The sequence below is a fragment of the Prenolepis imparis genome, unplaced genomic scaffold, assembly GCF_030444845.1.
Source record: "Prenolepis imparis isolate NDT839.2.m4 unplaced genomic scaffold, iyPreImpa1.0 SCAF_9, whole genome shotgun sequence".
NCBI classification, from domain to species: domain Eukaryota; kingdom Metazoa; phylum Arthropoda; class Insecta; order Hymenoptera; family Formicidae; genus Prenolepis; species Prenolepis imparis.
In genome coordinates this window covers 10,552,026-10,569,887 of record NW_028141167.1, presented here as the reverse complement: position 1 = coordinate 10,569,887, position 17,862 = coordinate 10,552,026, and the positions used below count along the sequence as shown (strand labels likewise).

The 17,862-nt window shown below is 41.6% G+C and overlaps 1 protein-coding gene across 2 annotated transcripts in view; it reads left to right on the top strand.

The window, feature by feature from the left end:
- Positions 1-17,862, top strand: part of Blo (bloated) — a 108,229-nt gene that overhangs the window by 84,671 nt on the left and 5,696 nt on the right. For both annotated transcript variants that reach the window (XM_083046533.1, XM_083046532.1), the window contains exon 4: positions 16,548-16,763. In XM_083046533.1, the coding sequence (XP_082902659.1) occupies positions 16,548-16,763 (216 nt within the window). The remainder of the gene's footprint in view (positions 1-16,547; positions 16,764-17,862) is intronic.

Genomic DNA, 17,862 nt, shown 5'->3' with positions numbered 1-17,862 from the left:
AAAAATTATTTGCGAAAATCTTCATGGAATAAATATGAAACTTTTTAATATTTTTAATATATTTTAATGTGTGTAAAACAATTATATTTTAAACAAATATATTTAGAACCATTATTCTCTAGTCGAACGAAATTCTCCGGCGACGTAGCGGATAATTCTTTCCAGATTTCCAAGCACGTTGCTCTCGTAAACGTCATCACGTCGTTCTTCGCGGGTCAACGACCCCGCGAAAGCGGCCAACGTCCGCTGTCGTCGAATCCATCGGATTTGCAATCGAATTTGCGACCCGACGAAGACGGCACGTCGCTCGTCTCGCGACACCGATCGCCTGAGAATCGAAGTTCGCGACGACGACGACGACGACGAGCGAGAGCGAGCGGGGTAGTAAATCTGAATCTCATTGCGCGGTCGTTTATTCGCGAGACGCGCGAGAGACGTGGGGTAGGGGCAATTATGGGGGCATGAATATTTATGGAAACCCGTGCACCGTGTAATCTTTACGAGACACAACGGCCACGGGGACGTCACCCGGCCGATCGCGCGATGCTTCACGGTTTACTTTGTCGGTGCGCCGAACTCAATTACCCTCGCGCTCGCACTCGTAATATACGTAAGATACGAAGGGACGAAGGACGGGACATCTCCCTTTCTTTCCCCCTCCCCTTCATGAACGAAGAAGCGATCGATCCCTCGCTTAAGTGGCTACCTCGGCTGTACACCGACGGCGACTCGCTGACAAAAGGACGCACCATGTCTACGCGCCGTGGCGAATGCGATGTTTCTCCTCCTATCGTAGCGGAGTTATTCAAGAGGAGATAGGGAGAATTAATTTCACACAGCGATGCAAGTGGATAGAGAAACGCATTAAAGCCTAATGCGATGCGAGAAATAGACGGGATGCCGGAATCTCGATTTCCGATCTGGAATTTTGTCACTTAATTTCTCTCAATAGAATATGCTTAATATATGAATATTTTAATATATAAAATAATTAAGACGCTGGAAAGTGTAAAATAAATAATTGACATTTTGAACAAATGTCAATTAAATGTATATAATATTATAAATGTTTTTTTAGCGTCTCAATTGATATAAACAATAATTAAATGAAAATGTAGATAAAGCTTCTTCAAGAAATTATTGTTACGGGAGATAAACCACTAATCTTCTCTATTAAGGAAACGTATCCTTAAACAATTTATTTTTTTCAAGTTTTATTATGTACTCTCTCCTTAGGACTTAATTTTATTGCTCACTTATTATACCGCGATTCTAACGCGCCCTAATGCAACCGTTTATTTCGCTCCACCACCTTAGGGGCCCCGGGCCCCGATTGCAAACGACCGAACGATGGCGTGCGGAACGTCGCTACCGTGGATCATCTCGTCTCGTCGTCTCTCTTTCTCAAGACACAGATATACACGTGGTGCGGGCTAGTTATCCCCGTCACATGTAATCGCGCGCGATAAAGTAGCCCGCGGCCCGACAGAATGGTCCTCGCATTTACGACGGCGCGCGCTCAGGTCTTTTAATGGGCGACCCGTCTAATTACTACCCTCGCCCGCAATATGTAATGAACACTACGCCCGCGTAAAAGCGTGTATGCCTCGTCTTAGAATTAGTGGCATAATTATCCCGGTCGCGAATTGAGCGGGATGAGAAAGGGAAAGGAAGGGTGAAGAGGGATGCGCTTCGCGAAGAGGATTACGCAATTGTACGAGCGAACGAGTCGCGTGCACTTGCGTCGTCGTCCACCTTTTTAACTATCTCGGAGGATTTAATGCTGCTAAAGCGACTCTCTTAACGATCTCACTCTAACAGATTATAAATTCCGGATTACGGGCTCTCTAGTCCTCTCGAGTTTGCGGTAAGAAAAATTGTTGATTTACGATCGGCAATGCTTAGTTCTTGCTCTCGACCAGCGACGCTTTCCGCTCCCGAGTTGCTTAATTAAATCTATTTGCTTTTATTCATTGCTCGTTCCGTTTTCACTGACATATCTCAATGTTTATTATCACACGATATCAAAACGATATTATTATTGCAAAATTAAAACTAAAATTAAAAATGTTAAAATACATTTGAAAAGATATTAAACTAAATAATGAGAAAAAAAAGAAGATTAGAGGGAATATTATATAATTTTGATATATATATTCAGTAATCTAAATAACATTCTCATATCGCGATATAAATCGTTGTACGTATTACGAGAAAGGGAGAGACTATATTATCTCACCTACATAGTACTTCCTTCAATTACTTAACGTAGCGTGATTGCAATGCTATTGTTACGTACGTTTATTCTCTAATTAGCATGACCGTTACGTGACTTGTTTTACTAATTAGCGTACTATTAGGAGGCCAATCGGCTGCTTTCAGACTCATTCAATAGCAGTCATTGAGAGCGAGGCATACATCCTCGCTCTTGACGTAGAACGCGGAAATCTCGATTATTCCTCTCGTAATTATCCCCGTTATTGTTGGTTTAATCATCGACTTGCTTCCTATCTGTAGGCAATTTGTCAAGTTAACGAGATTCTTTATAAACGATGCGGCTTTTGCAGCAAACGCATCTTAGAACTTGAAAGATAGAAAAAGATCTTAGTTCCTGTTATATAAATCGCAGAATCTCCCACAAATTAAAATTTGTATAAAGACATATCTTCCCTATCGGTAAAATAACTGTACGATCAAAGAAGTTATATACAAATCAAGATTAAAATGCATTTTAATATATCAATAATATCTATAGTTTTTGGTATTTCGAGAAAACAATATAACAAATAATTTCTTTCATAAAAATAAGATCGCATACAGTTTCGAAGACATGAAGCATCTCGTCAAAATGATTACGTAATTAATAAGAATTGCAAATTGAGCTACATTTGTAACGCGATGCAGTATAAACGTTTTAATTCAACCGAGACAACTTTATAAAACTAAACCGGGCGTTTCTTTTCGATCGTGCCTGTTGACATTTAGGAATGCAACTCGTAGGAAGATCTTCGCAGCTAGGGGCGCGATCGCTGATTAAAGCCCCGGGATAATTTCGAATTATCCTTCTTTCGTCTCGGAAACGCATTCCTCGCGCCTATCATCTCCGCTCGCGCGTTACGTCTGCACGCCGACTTCGCCGCTCTTTTACTAAGCACGTCGTAAGTCAGACCGCGCATTGTTCCCATGGCGGTGCACCGCACGTCGGCCGCGGGTATCGATACGGGATACGCTTCGCAGCCAATTATTATTGCCATTTAGATAAGGAACGCAGTTAGTTAAGGCTGGAGACCTCTAACGACCGGGCGTATGATGTATGCGCCTCGCTCGAATAGAACCAGCGATCTAGAAGAGTACAATGCCGCGCGCGCCAAAGCTTCTTCAAAAACTAAATATATTTAAAGGGACAGATCTGATAAAGAACCAAATAAAATTATTGATGAGATTTCCTTAGATCGAAATTTTATTTTTTATTGCATATTATTTCTAAAAGAAATTGTCACGTTTTATTAGGAGAGCACAAACTGCAAATAATTACGACAAACATTAAGATTCTTGAAAAATACCAATTATTGTTTTGAAAAAGAAACGAGAATTTTCAATAAAAATATAATGGATAACTGATGATCCAAAAAATAGTAAATTTACATATTTATTTGATGATTTAAAATTTTAAATTCTATCTCAATATTCAAGTTTCACAAACTCTCCAACAGATCACAAATATTCGCGATGGTGAGACGATAGTTAACAAAATAGTCCCGCAGGGAAAGACCGACAGATGCAAATTCTACGAGCGCGGTTAATAAGGAGGCCCGGGGATTTAATTGCGAAGGAAAAAGACAGGCAAGAATATCGGGGCTTCGCAAATCTCAATGAGAATTTCGTTCCTCGTTCGCGCTTGCTGATTACGGGACTTAGAAGCGAGCCTGAGGAAAGTTTAGCGGTTTCTCACAGTCCGACAAAAAGCGTGATTCCGAAGCGTGCTGTCGAGGCAATCCGCGGAGTGCCAGCCTAATTCAATCGAACTACTCGCAACACCTTCTTTATCGAATTGCACCATCGAAAAAGAGCCGAAAGAATGAGTATTCGCGCTACCGAGAAGGAAATTCGCGCGAATCGCGTGCAAATCGAAATCGTGAATTCGCGATTGCGTAACGAAAATATCTCTCCTTTTCACTGCCGCATCACTTACGTCCTTTTTAAGAGTCAATGCGCGTTTTCTCACCTCGAGTTACCCACGTATGCTTTGCACGACGTCGAGGAGCATTCTTTGATCAGATAATAATCATCGAGCGAAGACTAGAAAATTGAATTGTATCAAATGATTCATTCAGTGTTAAAATGGCCTGACTCTCGAGTGAATATCTAAGAGATGCAATGCCGAGATATTTCGATCTCCGATTAATATGAATTAGCATATTATTATTTTATATTAATAATATTTTTTTATTCGCATAATTCTAATAGAGCCAAATGTAATTAAGATAAATTTTCATTAGTCTAATTTGTAAATAAAGATATCAGACTCTATAACTCGACAATAATTAATCCAATAATTTTTAGATTATAAATCAAATTATAAAATTATTTTTATGTCATATATTCAAAAGCATGATAAAAATGTACCGAAAGTCTTTAGAGAGAGATTATTTGTTCTCAATTTTAAATAGGCTTGATTTTTTTAAAATCAAGCCTATGCTAAAATTTGCTAAAATTTATTTAAAGAATTAATTTTTAAAAAATATTTAATAGGTGTGTATATATAAAAAGCAATTAATAAGCATGCCAAAGATTAAATATACTAATAAGTGGATTACGATAATAAAAGTTTTCCATTTATCTCAAAGCAATATGCGAATAACTTAAATTCTTTCGAGCTGTCATGTGGAATAACGGCGATGAACTCGCGTGGAAATAAAGTCCCTTCTCTTTCTCTCACGCTTGTGAATCCACCACTTATGAAAGCACGCTATCGTACGCTTTTTACAAGACGGATAGACGCGAAGAGATCGTCTAGGACGACCGTCGGGGTTCCTGGAAGACGAGTTGAGGAACTCCTCAGAGCACCATTCTCTCTCCCTCCGTACACGACGCAGATCTCATCTCAACGAGCGCTCACGTTATTCGCAGAGTGCCAATTCCGGAAAGATTCTAGACGATGATCCCCTAAGCGAACGTCTTCCTCATACGTGACATTTGTTTGCCGCTGCGAGAGCGCTCTCGCAGCAAGAACCGACTTTGCTGATAATCGAGCACGAAAGGATCGACGCAATTGAACGGTATTATACATTGCTGGATTGAAATATATATATATATATATATATATATATATATATATATATATATTGCGATCTTTCACCCCTTGATGGCGCAAAATATCCGATACTTTGAGATGCAAGAAATAGAAATCCGTACATTCTCTAAATTTTTTTTTTTCGTAGAAGAAAATTATTATATTAATTGTATTATATATTTAATTTAAAAAAATTTACTATCACTATTCTAATATTTTCTTACATTAAAAAAATCATTACAAACATAGATTGTTCTCTAAATCATTAAATTATTTTTGGAAAAAAAGAGACAGAAAACACGAATTCGTTTTAATATATGAAATGTATAAAAATGCGCACACATAATGTAAACACCACATTCATTTCCCAGACATCGTCTGGTATTATAAGTCGTAGTTTTATGAAATGAGAGACCCAGTACGCTCGCGGACAGCCAATTAAACGACCGCACGATGGCCGAGGGAACGTGGCCATCGTACGCGAATAAATCGCGCGCGTGTCCGTGCGGCAGCGTGTTCACGTGCACGCGGGGCCTTCGCCGCGCGCGCCTCGCTATCTCGATAATAGAATGATCTATCTGCGGCGAAGGAAAGAGAGAGAAAGAGAGAGCGCGGCAACAATGAGCGGAGCCGGGATAACATACCTTCTATTCCGCGCGCTATCGCGGCCGCAGGTACGCGCAGGGCACTTGATCTGGAAGCAAGAAGATACCTAACCCTAACAAATAACAATACGGAATTGCCCTCACGTAGCCGGGCATCGAAGGGCTCGGGATCGGTCATTACGCGCCGCCTGTGGGGTGCTCGGTCGCGGGTTAGGGTAAATGCGCCAGTGAACGACCGGTTAAGGATTATTGTCAGATAAGCTAATCTCTTCGCCAGCTAGAAATATTTCGTGCAAAACACGACTTCGATACACAAGCATTTTTTAATTTATAAATATAATAATTCAGAAATCATCTCCCCCTCTTTCTGATATTTTAAGATATATTTAGAAGAAGATATACACTATTGTGTATTGCGATTTTATATGTAAAAAGTATATTCGTATTTTATTTTATATCTATAAGTATCTAACAATCCGATTTCCGAATACAACAATAGACGCGCGTGAATATAATGCATCATTCTCGCCTCCTCTTCTATATATATCTATACCTTCCCTTTACCCCTTCGATTCGTCATCCCTTTCGTCCCACCGCGTGTGATCCGCACGGCGCGATTTTCAATAGTTAATGCACCATGGATGAAGCCCCGTTCAATTACTCGCGAGATACACGATATCGTAGCTATTTATTGTAGTCCGCCAAAGAGAGCCGAGTCCTCTTTCTCTCCTCCCTCGTGCTCTATCACTCCCCCTTTCCTTTTTCTCTTCTCTATTTTTCCTATCTTTCTCCGTGCGCGGTCACGGTACTATTCTTGCTCTACGCGTTTCCACCCCAACATTACTAAGCGTGCAAGAAATCTTTATCCATTGTCCTTCCCCGAGAAACTCCTTTCAGGGAGTCACCAGCGAAAGGATACCAGCCGAGGATTTATTCCCGGCCGTCCTCGCTTCGTCGACGACGAGAGATAAATTATTCATTCGCGCACGTTATTGTTTACGGAATTGTTCGTGTTTATGTCGCAGAGACGTAAAACGCTTTTATCGAAGTTTATCATTTTTACGAAATTGCATTTAGCATAGCATTCTGCCAGTCGTTATCCCACCCGATGAGGATTTTACGCTCGTAGCCGATATTCCGCGAATCTCCGAAGCGGAGGAGAGGCCTCCTTCACTGTGGACGGGAGATTATCGAGGGCAGATATCGGGGGCTCTCCGAGTCTTTCTATTTTATAGAGAGATGCACGGCGTGCAGCATAGCGGGGCGACGTAATGGACGATCGTTCACGGACGGTCTTTCACACGATAAACAATCGATACCGACGTCCTGTCGTTAATCCGGAATTATCGTCCCGAGGCGCGGGACGACGGTGGGAGATAGGAGAGCAAAAGGAAACTGTTGCGCGCGCTGTTATCGAGAAACCAGGAAGCAATTGGAAGATGCCCTTCGCCGCCTTCGCGAGTACTCGATGAGAGGATTCTCCTCTTCGGTTATTTCGATTACCGTCCGCTCTCGCGTTTTTCGCGAAAGGAAAGAGGCATCCCCAGCTAGGCGCGATTCCAATCAATTCATCGTGGATATCCGCGGTTATTTTCCTTCGAAAATATTATTTAAAAAAAATTAACGACCGCTCTGTCACTCGGCGAATAAACGATCGCTCGTTCCGCGTGATTACCGAGGTGTCCTACGCTGAGGCGGCCGACAGTAACATCAGAGATGCACCACTCGCGGCGACTCACGCTCTCTGTTCTCGATCGCATCTGATGCCTCTCGATTGAAGTTACTACCGGTTCGTACTCGGGCGGGAGTGTTAATAAATCTTTGGAGACTCTCTTGTTGAGTAATTCACAACGAGAGATGAAGAAAGGCATATAAGAGTAACGTTACGAATAACGGAATAATGAATAATATATAAATGAAGAAATCTCAATGCAAGAATATATGTAACGATTCAAAATTTATCATAAAATGCTCGCTTTTTTATTTTTAAAGAGATATCGAATCGAATAAAAATTTTTTTTTTTCTATTTCTTTCCTTTACGTTGTTTCATATTTAAAATTAACTTGTATTTTCCAGGATTGAATAATCTTTAATAATACGCCTAAATGCAGTATTAATTGCCAATTAGTAGTTTCCAAATCGTCATCTGGATGAATGTGATAGAGTTAAAGAAGGAAAATTGAATTACCCGCGATTAATTCAATCTTCGTTTCTCCATTTGCATTATCATTAAAATTGAAAAGCAACGTGCAATCGTTCAATTAAAATCGGCTAGGAATATTCATGCAATCGGATCTTACTCATTACGCAAATCGGAAACGAACGTCGCTTTCTCGATCTCGGTCTCAATGATATAATTATTATATACGAAAGAGAACAAAAAGGAGGATAAAATCATAATAAATTCATCATGCATAAAAAAGTCACTCGGCATATTACGAGTTTATCGTTTATTATTAAATGAGAGCATCGTGATTCTCATTAGTACCATCGCCGGTTTTCCTCCCCTATCGACCGTCTAATTTCGCGATAATGACGCTTTACGTGTGCTCGTAAAGACGCTGGCGAATGCATTAGCTAATGAAGCGGTCTGTACTGATTGTCTTTAGTGCCTAATTTGCCGGATATTTGCATTGCAGAATGCGATATGTCATGGAATACATTTTTTCCTCGAAAATATGAAATAGTAGGAATGGATTAAATTTAATCACAGAATTAATTTTTCGTTATAAAATTTGCTATCAATATTAATATCCATAATACTTCCATGACTTATAAATAAATTCTCAATCTTTAGTCTAAAAATATAAAAAAAATGAGGAAAAAAATTATACAAAAATGCAATGCATTATTTTCTTTGCGTGACTCGACTCAAATATTTTGAATCTGAAACTAAATGTATGTATAAATTAGAATTTATTGAACATCCTAAATCGAAAAAAATCCTAGATCGAAACATCTATTGGATGAAAATCAAAACCGAGCGAAAAGATAAGAATTTGGCGAAGAGTATTGCAAACGATTGGCTACCTTTTCCGGTAGGGTCGAGGTATAACGCAGATTAAAAGCGAAAGGAGAAGACGCGAGACTCTGCATGCCCGGCGGGGATAGATGTCTTTCTTGACATCTTTTTCAGAGAAGCCCGTTGAGAGAGATGACGGCAGCGGATACTGCGTCACGCGCGAAAGAGGAGGTAAAGCAACTCTTCTTCTACTCGCGTTGTTCATCCACGGCACGATGATGGTTTCTCACAGGCTGTTACATGGACGGCGGCCATGTGTATCACGTGCACACCGACACGTGTACATCGCAATAACAATAACACAACGGTGAGAGGGAGAGAAAGACAGACACAGACAGGAACTCACTCTCCGCGCGAATAGAGTTCTGTGAGCTGCCGAAGAGTTTTGCGGCGGTCTCGAGTCGAGGAGTCCGGGCGAGATAGATAAGGGGTTAAGGAGGTTTAGCCGTGAGATCGCGAGGTTCTCGAAATAGTTGTACCATTAACGGAGTCGTCCCGTGCGAAAGCACCAGCGCAGCTTTCACAGCAGACGGACTCGCTCGCGCGCGGCCCGTGGTATCTCGCGGTAATTGAGATAAGTTTCGGTCATTTAGCCGCGAATCTTCTTCCTCTCGATTCTCACAACTCGAATATACTTCGTGCCGCGAGTTGAAACGCGTATTTCGCTCAAGTCTTTCATTTCGCATTCATCCATCGAGAATCAAACATCGTGTTATTCTATATCTTTGAACAAAACGATAATGTCATCTCATCAATCATATATCTCACATAAAATATTTTTTATATATTTTTTTTATATGGTATCTTTTATATATTTTTAAAAAAGAAAAAATTTATAGACATAATATTTCGAATTTCTTTAATAATTATTCATGAGTAAATTAGTTTAGAACGAAATAGTATTTCTTATGGTTTTTATCACTGTTTTAAATTCAAGGATAATAATACGTCCACGCAACAGGAAAGATATTACGATGTCGAGAAAGAGCGCCGACCTGCTGCGAAGGCGGCAACGCACATTCCGACCACGTTTATCCACCAGTCCCAACTAGATCGTTCGGCCCACGCGCGCGTCGGGCCCAAGAAAGTATCAATGAGGAGCGCACCGCGATCCGCGCGCGATTCCTAGAACGATCGCGAGCAGATAAGTTCGAGCCCCGAAGACCTAAACAATGCCGGATATTCGTATCACTTGTGGGATAGTAGATAGCCTCTTCATCTCTACTTCTTCCGCCATCCTGTGCTCTCCCTTTCTCTCTATCTCTCGCGTAGAGCGCTGCTTTTGCCGCGAGGAGTCGCCGACAAGGCGGTCGCCGATCGCAATTTGCCGATACGATTCTACCTGCCACATTGCGCGCAGGTTTCCTCTCCTCTGCTCTCTATCTTCCCTCTCCTTCTCTCTTTGTTTCTTATTTTCTCTATATATGTCCGTCTCTACATTCTTGCCTAGACCAGGTTAAAATTCTCGCTTAGGATCCCCCGATCGATTTCCACGAGGTGATACGAAGAGATACGTCTTCAGTAACTATCCGTATAGTAACTATCTTCTAAGTGGCGGGGGTCTCAGGGATACAACCATGCAGCTGATCGGTCAATATGGTCGCAGTCGAGTACACGGCATCGTGTGTGCATTGGCAAAACCGGCAAGAGGAGAAAGAGATACCAGAGAGATACGGTTCTTCCCGCAACTAACTGCAGTTCTATTACCTATTCGCTTCGTACCTACGAGTAGCGTCGAGCAACTCACGCCGCGCGAATTAGGATACCGTCTGTCAGAACGAATACGAAACAAGCGGGAAGAAAGATGTTTATTATGCCCGTTGAAAATAGACTCTCTCTTTCTCTCGAGTGTTCATCACGTTAAAAAAGAGAAAATTTTTTGGCGAAATTTTTACTTGAAGAAAACCATGAATTGTACTACGTATTTGCTTCTAATATATTATTATAAAACATTATACATTAGAAAACAGCAGTAGCAAATTGACGAGATACTATATTCTTCTTGTTATTCGAAATATATAGATATGCCAAATTACTGATGTTATTTCGAGCAAGCAATTTCTCGTGCAAGTGATAATTTTTTTTTACGCGAGCACGCATTATATGTCGTTGCCAAGAGATAAGTAGGATATTTAGGCCAAGGCAGCATACGCAGTTGTACATACATGCGTGTCGTAATCGACAACAGCTGAGCGGGAGTGTCATGTCACGATCGAAATAATTAATATTCATCGACATAGCCGAGGCAGCCACCGGGGCGGTCGTTCTCGTTAAAAAAGTCGCTGCAAGCTGCTCGTACATATCGCGTATACGCATCTTCTCCCGCGTTCTTTCACACGATGTGTCTCGAAGTGATCGCGAACGTTCGATAAAGTCCCCGTTCGTCGCGATGTCATTTCATCAATTATAATTATTCTCGAAGGCGTAGCGAAATGAGAGCATGTCCGCGCACTCACAACGGAGAGGAGTCTATCTATGGGTGTTTCGATTCATATTCAAATAAGATTCGACGTAAAGAAATACTTGACAAAAAAGAAAGTTTGACAATTAATTTCGTAGGCAAATTTTTTTTTCTTAATTTAATAATGCTAAAAACACCTAATTAATCTTTTATTTTTCCACTGCATTTTACAAATATTTCTTTCTGGTAACATTTAAGCCATGTGTTTAATAATTTTTCACTTATTATGGTATCTTTACAATTTTAAAATATGAAAATGTTGAGAGAAAGAGAGAGAGAGAAATGTGCATTTTATTTATTTAGTTGAATTTATTAAATTGCAACAAATTTCGTATTATCTACTTATTCCATATTTTAATTAAAGATTTTCAAGAGATTTTCTAACAGTGGAATAACGTTAATAATATTAATTTAGACGAATGAATCATATTCGAATTTAAAAAAGTGTTGCCTACGAACTTGATCGTTAATAAGCCATGTACATCACGAGTTCTCATTGATAGTCAGAGGAATTGTATCATCGAGGCACGATCTCGAGTGTAGTCGGACACCATACGTTCGAAAGAAAATAAACGGTGTGCATGAAAGAGAAAGAAAGAGAGAAAAAGAGAGAGGACGTCCTTCCCCCTTCGGCATGCCGTTGATTATTAATGACCGCGATGGTGGTCGTCGTCGAGAGCGAAAGCGCGTACACCCGGTACCCTCCATCGACGCGTTCTCCTCTTATAGCCTGTTTACCCTCGTGCTTTGAAACTCCCGGTGGCGTCGGCCACCGGTGCAGGACGAGAAAGAAGACGACCTTGTGTCGCGAGAATTAGAACCTCACGAGAAAAAGAGAAAGAGAGAGAGAAACAAAGAGTTTGTAATGAAAAATTTAAATCCTTCTCTTTTTTCTAAATATCGATGAGAAGAAAGAAACATGTTTCTCCGTGATTTATAGGGAATTGAATGTTTAATTTTATATTTACATATATGAAAGTTACGACTATAAAAAATTAGGTAAGAATGAAATTGTTGATGATCTATAAAGATTACGTTCTATATCGCGATGAATATCTAAAGAAGTATTATTATATAATATGACATAAGCAATTCAAATATAAAATTTTGTTACGCGAAAGTTATACAAGACTCAATAATAAATTTCTAAAAAAATTTCACGCGAATAAAACTTACACAATCCGTACGCGAATGTAATAATTTCTCAACACAATATAAGAAAGTTCGCGGGATACAAATTCATCAAGTCATAAAAAAAATTCACGATATTCTCTATAAAGTTTCGTAACATTTGCAAATTATTTTAAATATTTTCAAATGTGTTTATACATCATTCCTCGATCAATTAATTTTAGTTATCGCTCTCTCGCGATCTTAATCTTTCAATATTTATTATTTCGTTATGTTTCGAGATTAATAATACCGAACATTAATCTCTCGAGAATCATTTAATTAACTTTATCCAATCTTCTAGAAATATTTGTCTTTAGAGATATAAAGATAACACTTTCCATCGATATCCTCGATGCTTCGCGGATTCTATCTCATCTAAACAGAGAGAAATCGGAGCGGGCGAGCAGGCATAAAAATGGAAACGGATTCCCTTTAACGCATGGAAGCGCGTTATCCTCTCCAGATGCGCATTCCTGGTCAAACCGCATCCCGTCCTCCGCCGGCGATATTCAAGGTGGATGTTTCTTGCGGCGCGTCCCCTCCCTTTTCTTTCATCCCTTTTGCTTTCCTCACCGCGATTATTTTCAACCTCCGGCTCGCTCCGCTCCGCAAATCTCTTCTCTCTCTCTTCCTCTTTTCTCGTGTATAAGCCCACGGTTATGCAGTCGCACGCGTACATACATCGGCGAACCACTGTCGGATCCCGATACGACAGGGTCCCAATGCCCATTACGTGCCCGTTCGTTTATTTTGCGGCTTTACGCGTTACCGATCTTACTGTAATGCCCCTTTGTACAGACCCCAGAGCGCCAGGATTCCATTTTCCTTATTACGCTTCTTGGACCATTGGCAATATACCGCGACGTGGCCTACTCTATTTCGTCTCTATTCTCTTAAGCTGGTTCTACATTAATCGCAATCGTAAGAATCGTAAGAAATTGACGAATCATAGTCTATTATTCTCCTTGCGATCGAAGAATAATAGACTGTGATGATTAGTCAATTTCTTACGACTGCGACTAATGTAGAACCAGCCTTACGCGACTGAATCAACTCGATGCGATACATTATAATGTCAATTGAAGGCGAGATCTACGATGTTTCATTTGATAACAAAAATACAGATGGCAAATGGATAATTATAGAATTTTTTCGTTCTCATTCAAATATTAAAAATTCTGCATTAAACACCTGGCGGTTAATTCATTAATTAATATTCTTGGTGGCAATTGTCACATTTTGGATCGACGATATCGGGATAAAATAAGCAAGCTAAAGAAAGGGATGGAGAGATTTATTTCCTTTCCATGTGACTGTTCAATCGAATAGAAAAGTCATTGTATCATCGTGACGAGAAATATGCGTCAGGCGGCAAAAGAACGAGAAGACAGGGAAGAAACACGATTCGCTCGTGACCGATTTTCTTTGCCTACCGGCGACGACGACGACGACGACGACGGCGGTCGTTTCACGCGTAGAAATGGCGGGAGAAAATCTGAAAAGGAGTCGGAGCGGCGAGAACAGGACGCGAAAAGGAGGAGGGAAGGGGATTGCCAGTTAAGGTCGTAAATCGCATCTCTCGGAATTTATGCGTAATCTACGGTGACCTACGGCGGGCGGTTTAATGTTGCAGAGTTATGCGTCGGGGATGCACACACACACACACACACACATGCATGTGTGCATATATGTGCACACACGCGCGCGTACGCGTGCTCGCTTGGGTATGTAAGCGACCTAGCCCAATCTCGACGGCCCACGCCGAGTCACAAAAGAGAGAGCAAGGGAGTAGCCGCGCATAACGCATTCCCCGGACGAAGGAGGCAAGGAAGAAGAGAGAAACTGAGGAAAAAAGAACAAGAAGAAGAAGAGAGGACGAGGAGGAAGGAAAAGAACGCACCGAGAAGGAAGGCCACGGATATAAGAGTTAGCAGAGCGGTGCGTGGGTCACAATATCCTTAGGGCCTCCTCTTCCTCTCTTCTTCACTGTATCGGGGACCCCGGCTTTTTCTTCGTTCTCTCAGCATCACTCGACCTCTTCTTCGTCCTCGTCGTCATCGTAGTCCTCGTCCTCGTCCTCGTCCTCGTCGTCGTCGTCGTCCGTACGCGCCGCGACTCGTTATGGAAAGCACACACGCGGAATATTGTTGCTCGTATATATGGAGAATACCGGGGAACGCGCCATGCTTGTACTATGCAGATGATTCCACGATATGGGCTATTCATTGTGAGTCATTTAAGAGCTTATTTCGCGGTGGGTACGTGCACATATGTACACCCGTGATATGTTATTATATTGCATATTGAAAGGTCCGGCACGCACGGTAAGTCGCTAAAGAGAGGATAAGAATCGATGCGGAATCCGCGGGTCCTTTTGTACACTCGTCCGGTACCTCATCAGAAAATTCACGATAACTACGATTTGCTATTCGAACGATGTCAGAGATTGCGAATGAATGTGCCTATACAATGCTATTATAGTTATACGCAACAAAGATCTTTAGAACTTTTCTTTACAAACGCAGAAGGAGAGAGATTCAACTTCTTCCGAAACGTATGTTCATCTTTCTATTTTTCACACGTACCAATTAGACCCTCGTCTGTGTATTTTTGAGAGATGTAACAATTAATTTAAAAAAAAAACACAAAGGCTCTCTTGTAAAGATTTCATGATATTTATAAATACGTCAAACCATTCATGACACGTAAAATATCATGACATTACAAGATTCGAATAAAAGAAACCAGATAAAGATATTTCCAATAGATTCAAATAACTAATAAGAATTAATGGATGTGAATTCTGAAATGTGACAGATTGTGTAAACGCTCGTTAGGCTTACGCATATACATCGAATGTCATAAATCGATATATATCTTCGCGGTATTCTGATTTCATTGAAGAATAACGCGTGATCGCACGTCGATTGCGTCAATGGATTCATGCGAGAGGGAAAGAGGGAGAGATTAACATTCCGATACGCGCGGCGATACTTCCTGTATGCAGTTTCCTGAGCGCGTTACGTGCACGGCGACGGCTTCGGCGGCCTTCGACGGCGGCGATTACGATCGGTCGGCGCAGTCTTTGGCGAGGATATACCGATGAATAAACAGGGAGAGTCGTGATAAGCCCGGAGCCGTAGCACGCCAGCGCGCATTATGCATACGCGAGAGCGAGAGTAAATGACGGAGGTGGCAGCGCTGATGATGGTGATGATGCAAAACGCGATGATAATAATAACGACGACGTGAACGTCGTCGGGAATGAAACGGACACGCGTCTGCCTGCCTGCGCTTCGAGGGGGCGAGTTTTTTCAGGGCCCGATACTGGGCCCGCGAGGCTCCTATGTTCCTACGATATATCCTAAGAGTGAGTCGAGCAGCGGGGTGGAAAGTCGGGACACGGTCGGGTGCGATTGGCGGTTAATATAAATAACGAGAACGTTCAGTTGAACGACTCGCACCTTCGTTGTTTTTATCGAACGAACTTGACTGGGGTCTTGTGTCGGAGTCTGCGAGAAATCGCGAGATCGATCTAGTCGGGCTATACGCGATCGGATTATTCCGATAATGCGAGTCCCATTTAATGTTTCCTCCTTACTACCGTATCGGCTCGAAGGTCTTAATGCCGAACGCGTGCCGCGAATGGGACTCGTGTTTCTCACATATCCGGTCGAGATCGAGTCGATATATATTGTACATCCGATTGTACGGAAAGACACTCGAGTGTGATGGCGTGGACGTCATTTAAAATGACGCCAATTAGGGGCTAATACGTTTCCCGTGTCCACTTTGTCCGGGCTATAAATTTTCGCTGGATTGAATAACGGTTGAAAGGGCGAGCTATCGGGATCCGCGAAGTAAATCATGCTCGGAGAGGTCCGGATAGCGCAGCGGAATTACGTAGAATGTAATAGCGTTGTACAGAGATAATACATACTTCGGAAGGTGCTGAATGTAACGTGCAATTTTTCTTTTTTTTTTTCTGACAGGAGGACTATAGTCAGCGAAGACGCTTATCGACACCCAGCGGCAGCCCGAGCCCTCCCAGACCGACCAGACTCTCGAGATCTACCGGGACTCTTACCAGAGAGGAAGAGTCCTTCAGTAAGTCCAGCAATACCCTGACCAAGGACAACCAAAGCCAAGAAGCGGAGAGCAAAGGCTGGTTCAAATCCCTCTCGAGGAAAAATAAATCCAACGCTACAGTAAGCATCCTTTTTCCTGCTTCTATCTCTATTTCTAATTTAATAATTAATATAAATTTAGATTATAAAGATTGATTAAGAGTTATTGAGATATATCTGTGGAAACGTCATTAATCGATGGATAATTAATTCTTCCGTACAATTTAATCTACTTTTTTTCCAAAAATTTAAGAAATTAAATTTTAAAAAGTTGAATGATACATTTATTTATTTATTTTTTTTTTAATTTGAAAAAAATAAGCAGTTGATTTCATATAAACTTTTTTGATTGTAAAATGAAAAACCTGTGAAAACTAACTTCACGATTGAGATTAAGAAAATATTCAATATTCGCGATTGATCGTTCGATAGCTAAACGATTGCAAAAACTTAATCAAATCTCGCTGCGACAGTTTCGCCCGGAATCGCTTTAATAAGAACCCAATAGCTTCGTTAGTAACAGGACAAGTAGATACGAAATATTTCCGTCTATTGACGTCATTCCGAACGTTTCGAGTTCAGGTGGGATAATCAAAATCGATGGTCCTCAAGGTCCACGACGAACGAATGTCTTTCTCCGAAACCGGCGAGTCAAGTGGGCGACGAGGAGGGATCGTATTTGGTCTCGACATCGTAGGAAAAAAAAAAACGCCGTCGATCGGAAACGCGGCAAATCATCCTCCGCGAACCTAGGATCTTTTTCGTGGGTATTATCCGATAACGAGCGGGCTCTCTCTCCTCCGGATCGTGCCCGTGGTTATCTCGCGCGCACTCTCAGGCCGGTACGCATTCATCAGTCAGAGCGCGCGGGTCGCTGCGCGGAGCCATTAGAGCAGCGCAACCTCCAATTACCGGTTTGATTAAATGCTTAACTAACTCCGCGCTCTGTGGTTTAATTTAATCGCGAGATTAAGTGCCGATCAGAGGAGGTTGCTTGCCTAGCCCTATAAGCCCGACCATCGTCCGCGCGCCCGCCCGCGCGGGAATAATCTCTGTCAGGTCCCGATTCTCTCCTGCGATCTCTTAGGTTCAGCAGAGGAGAGGAGATGAGAGGAGAGAAGATGTTCGCAACTGTAAAGCCGCGCTGGAATACTCGCGCTCGTTCGAGATGATTGCGTGC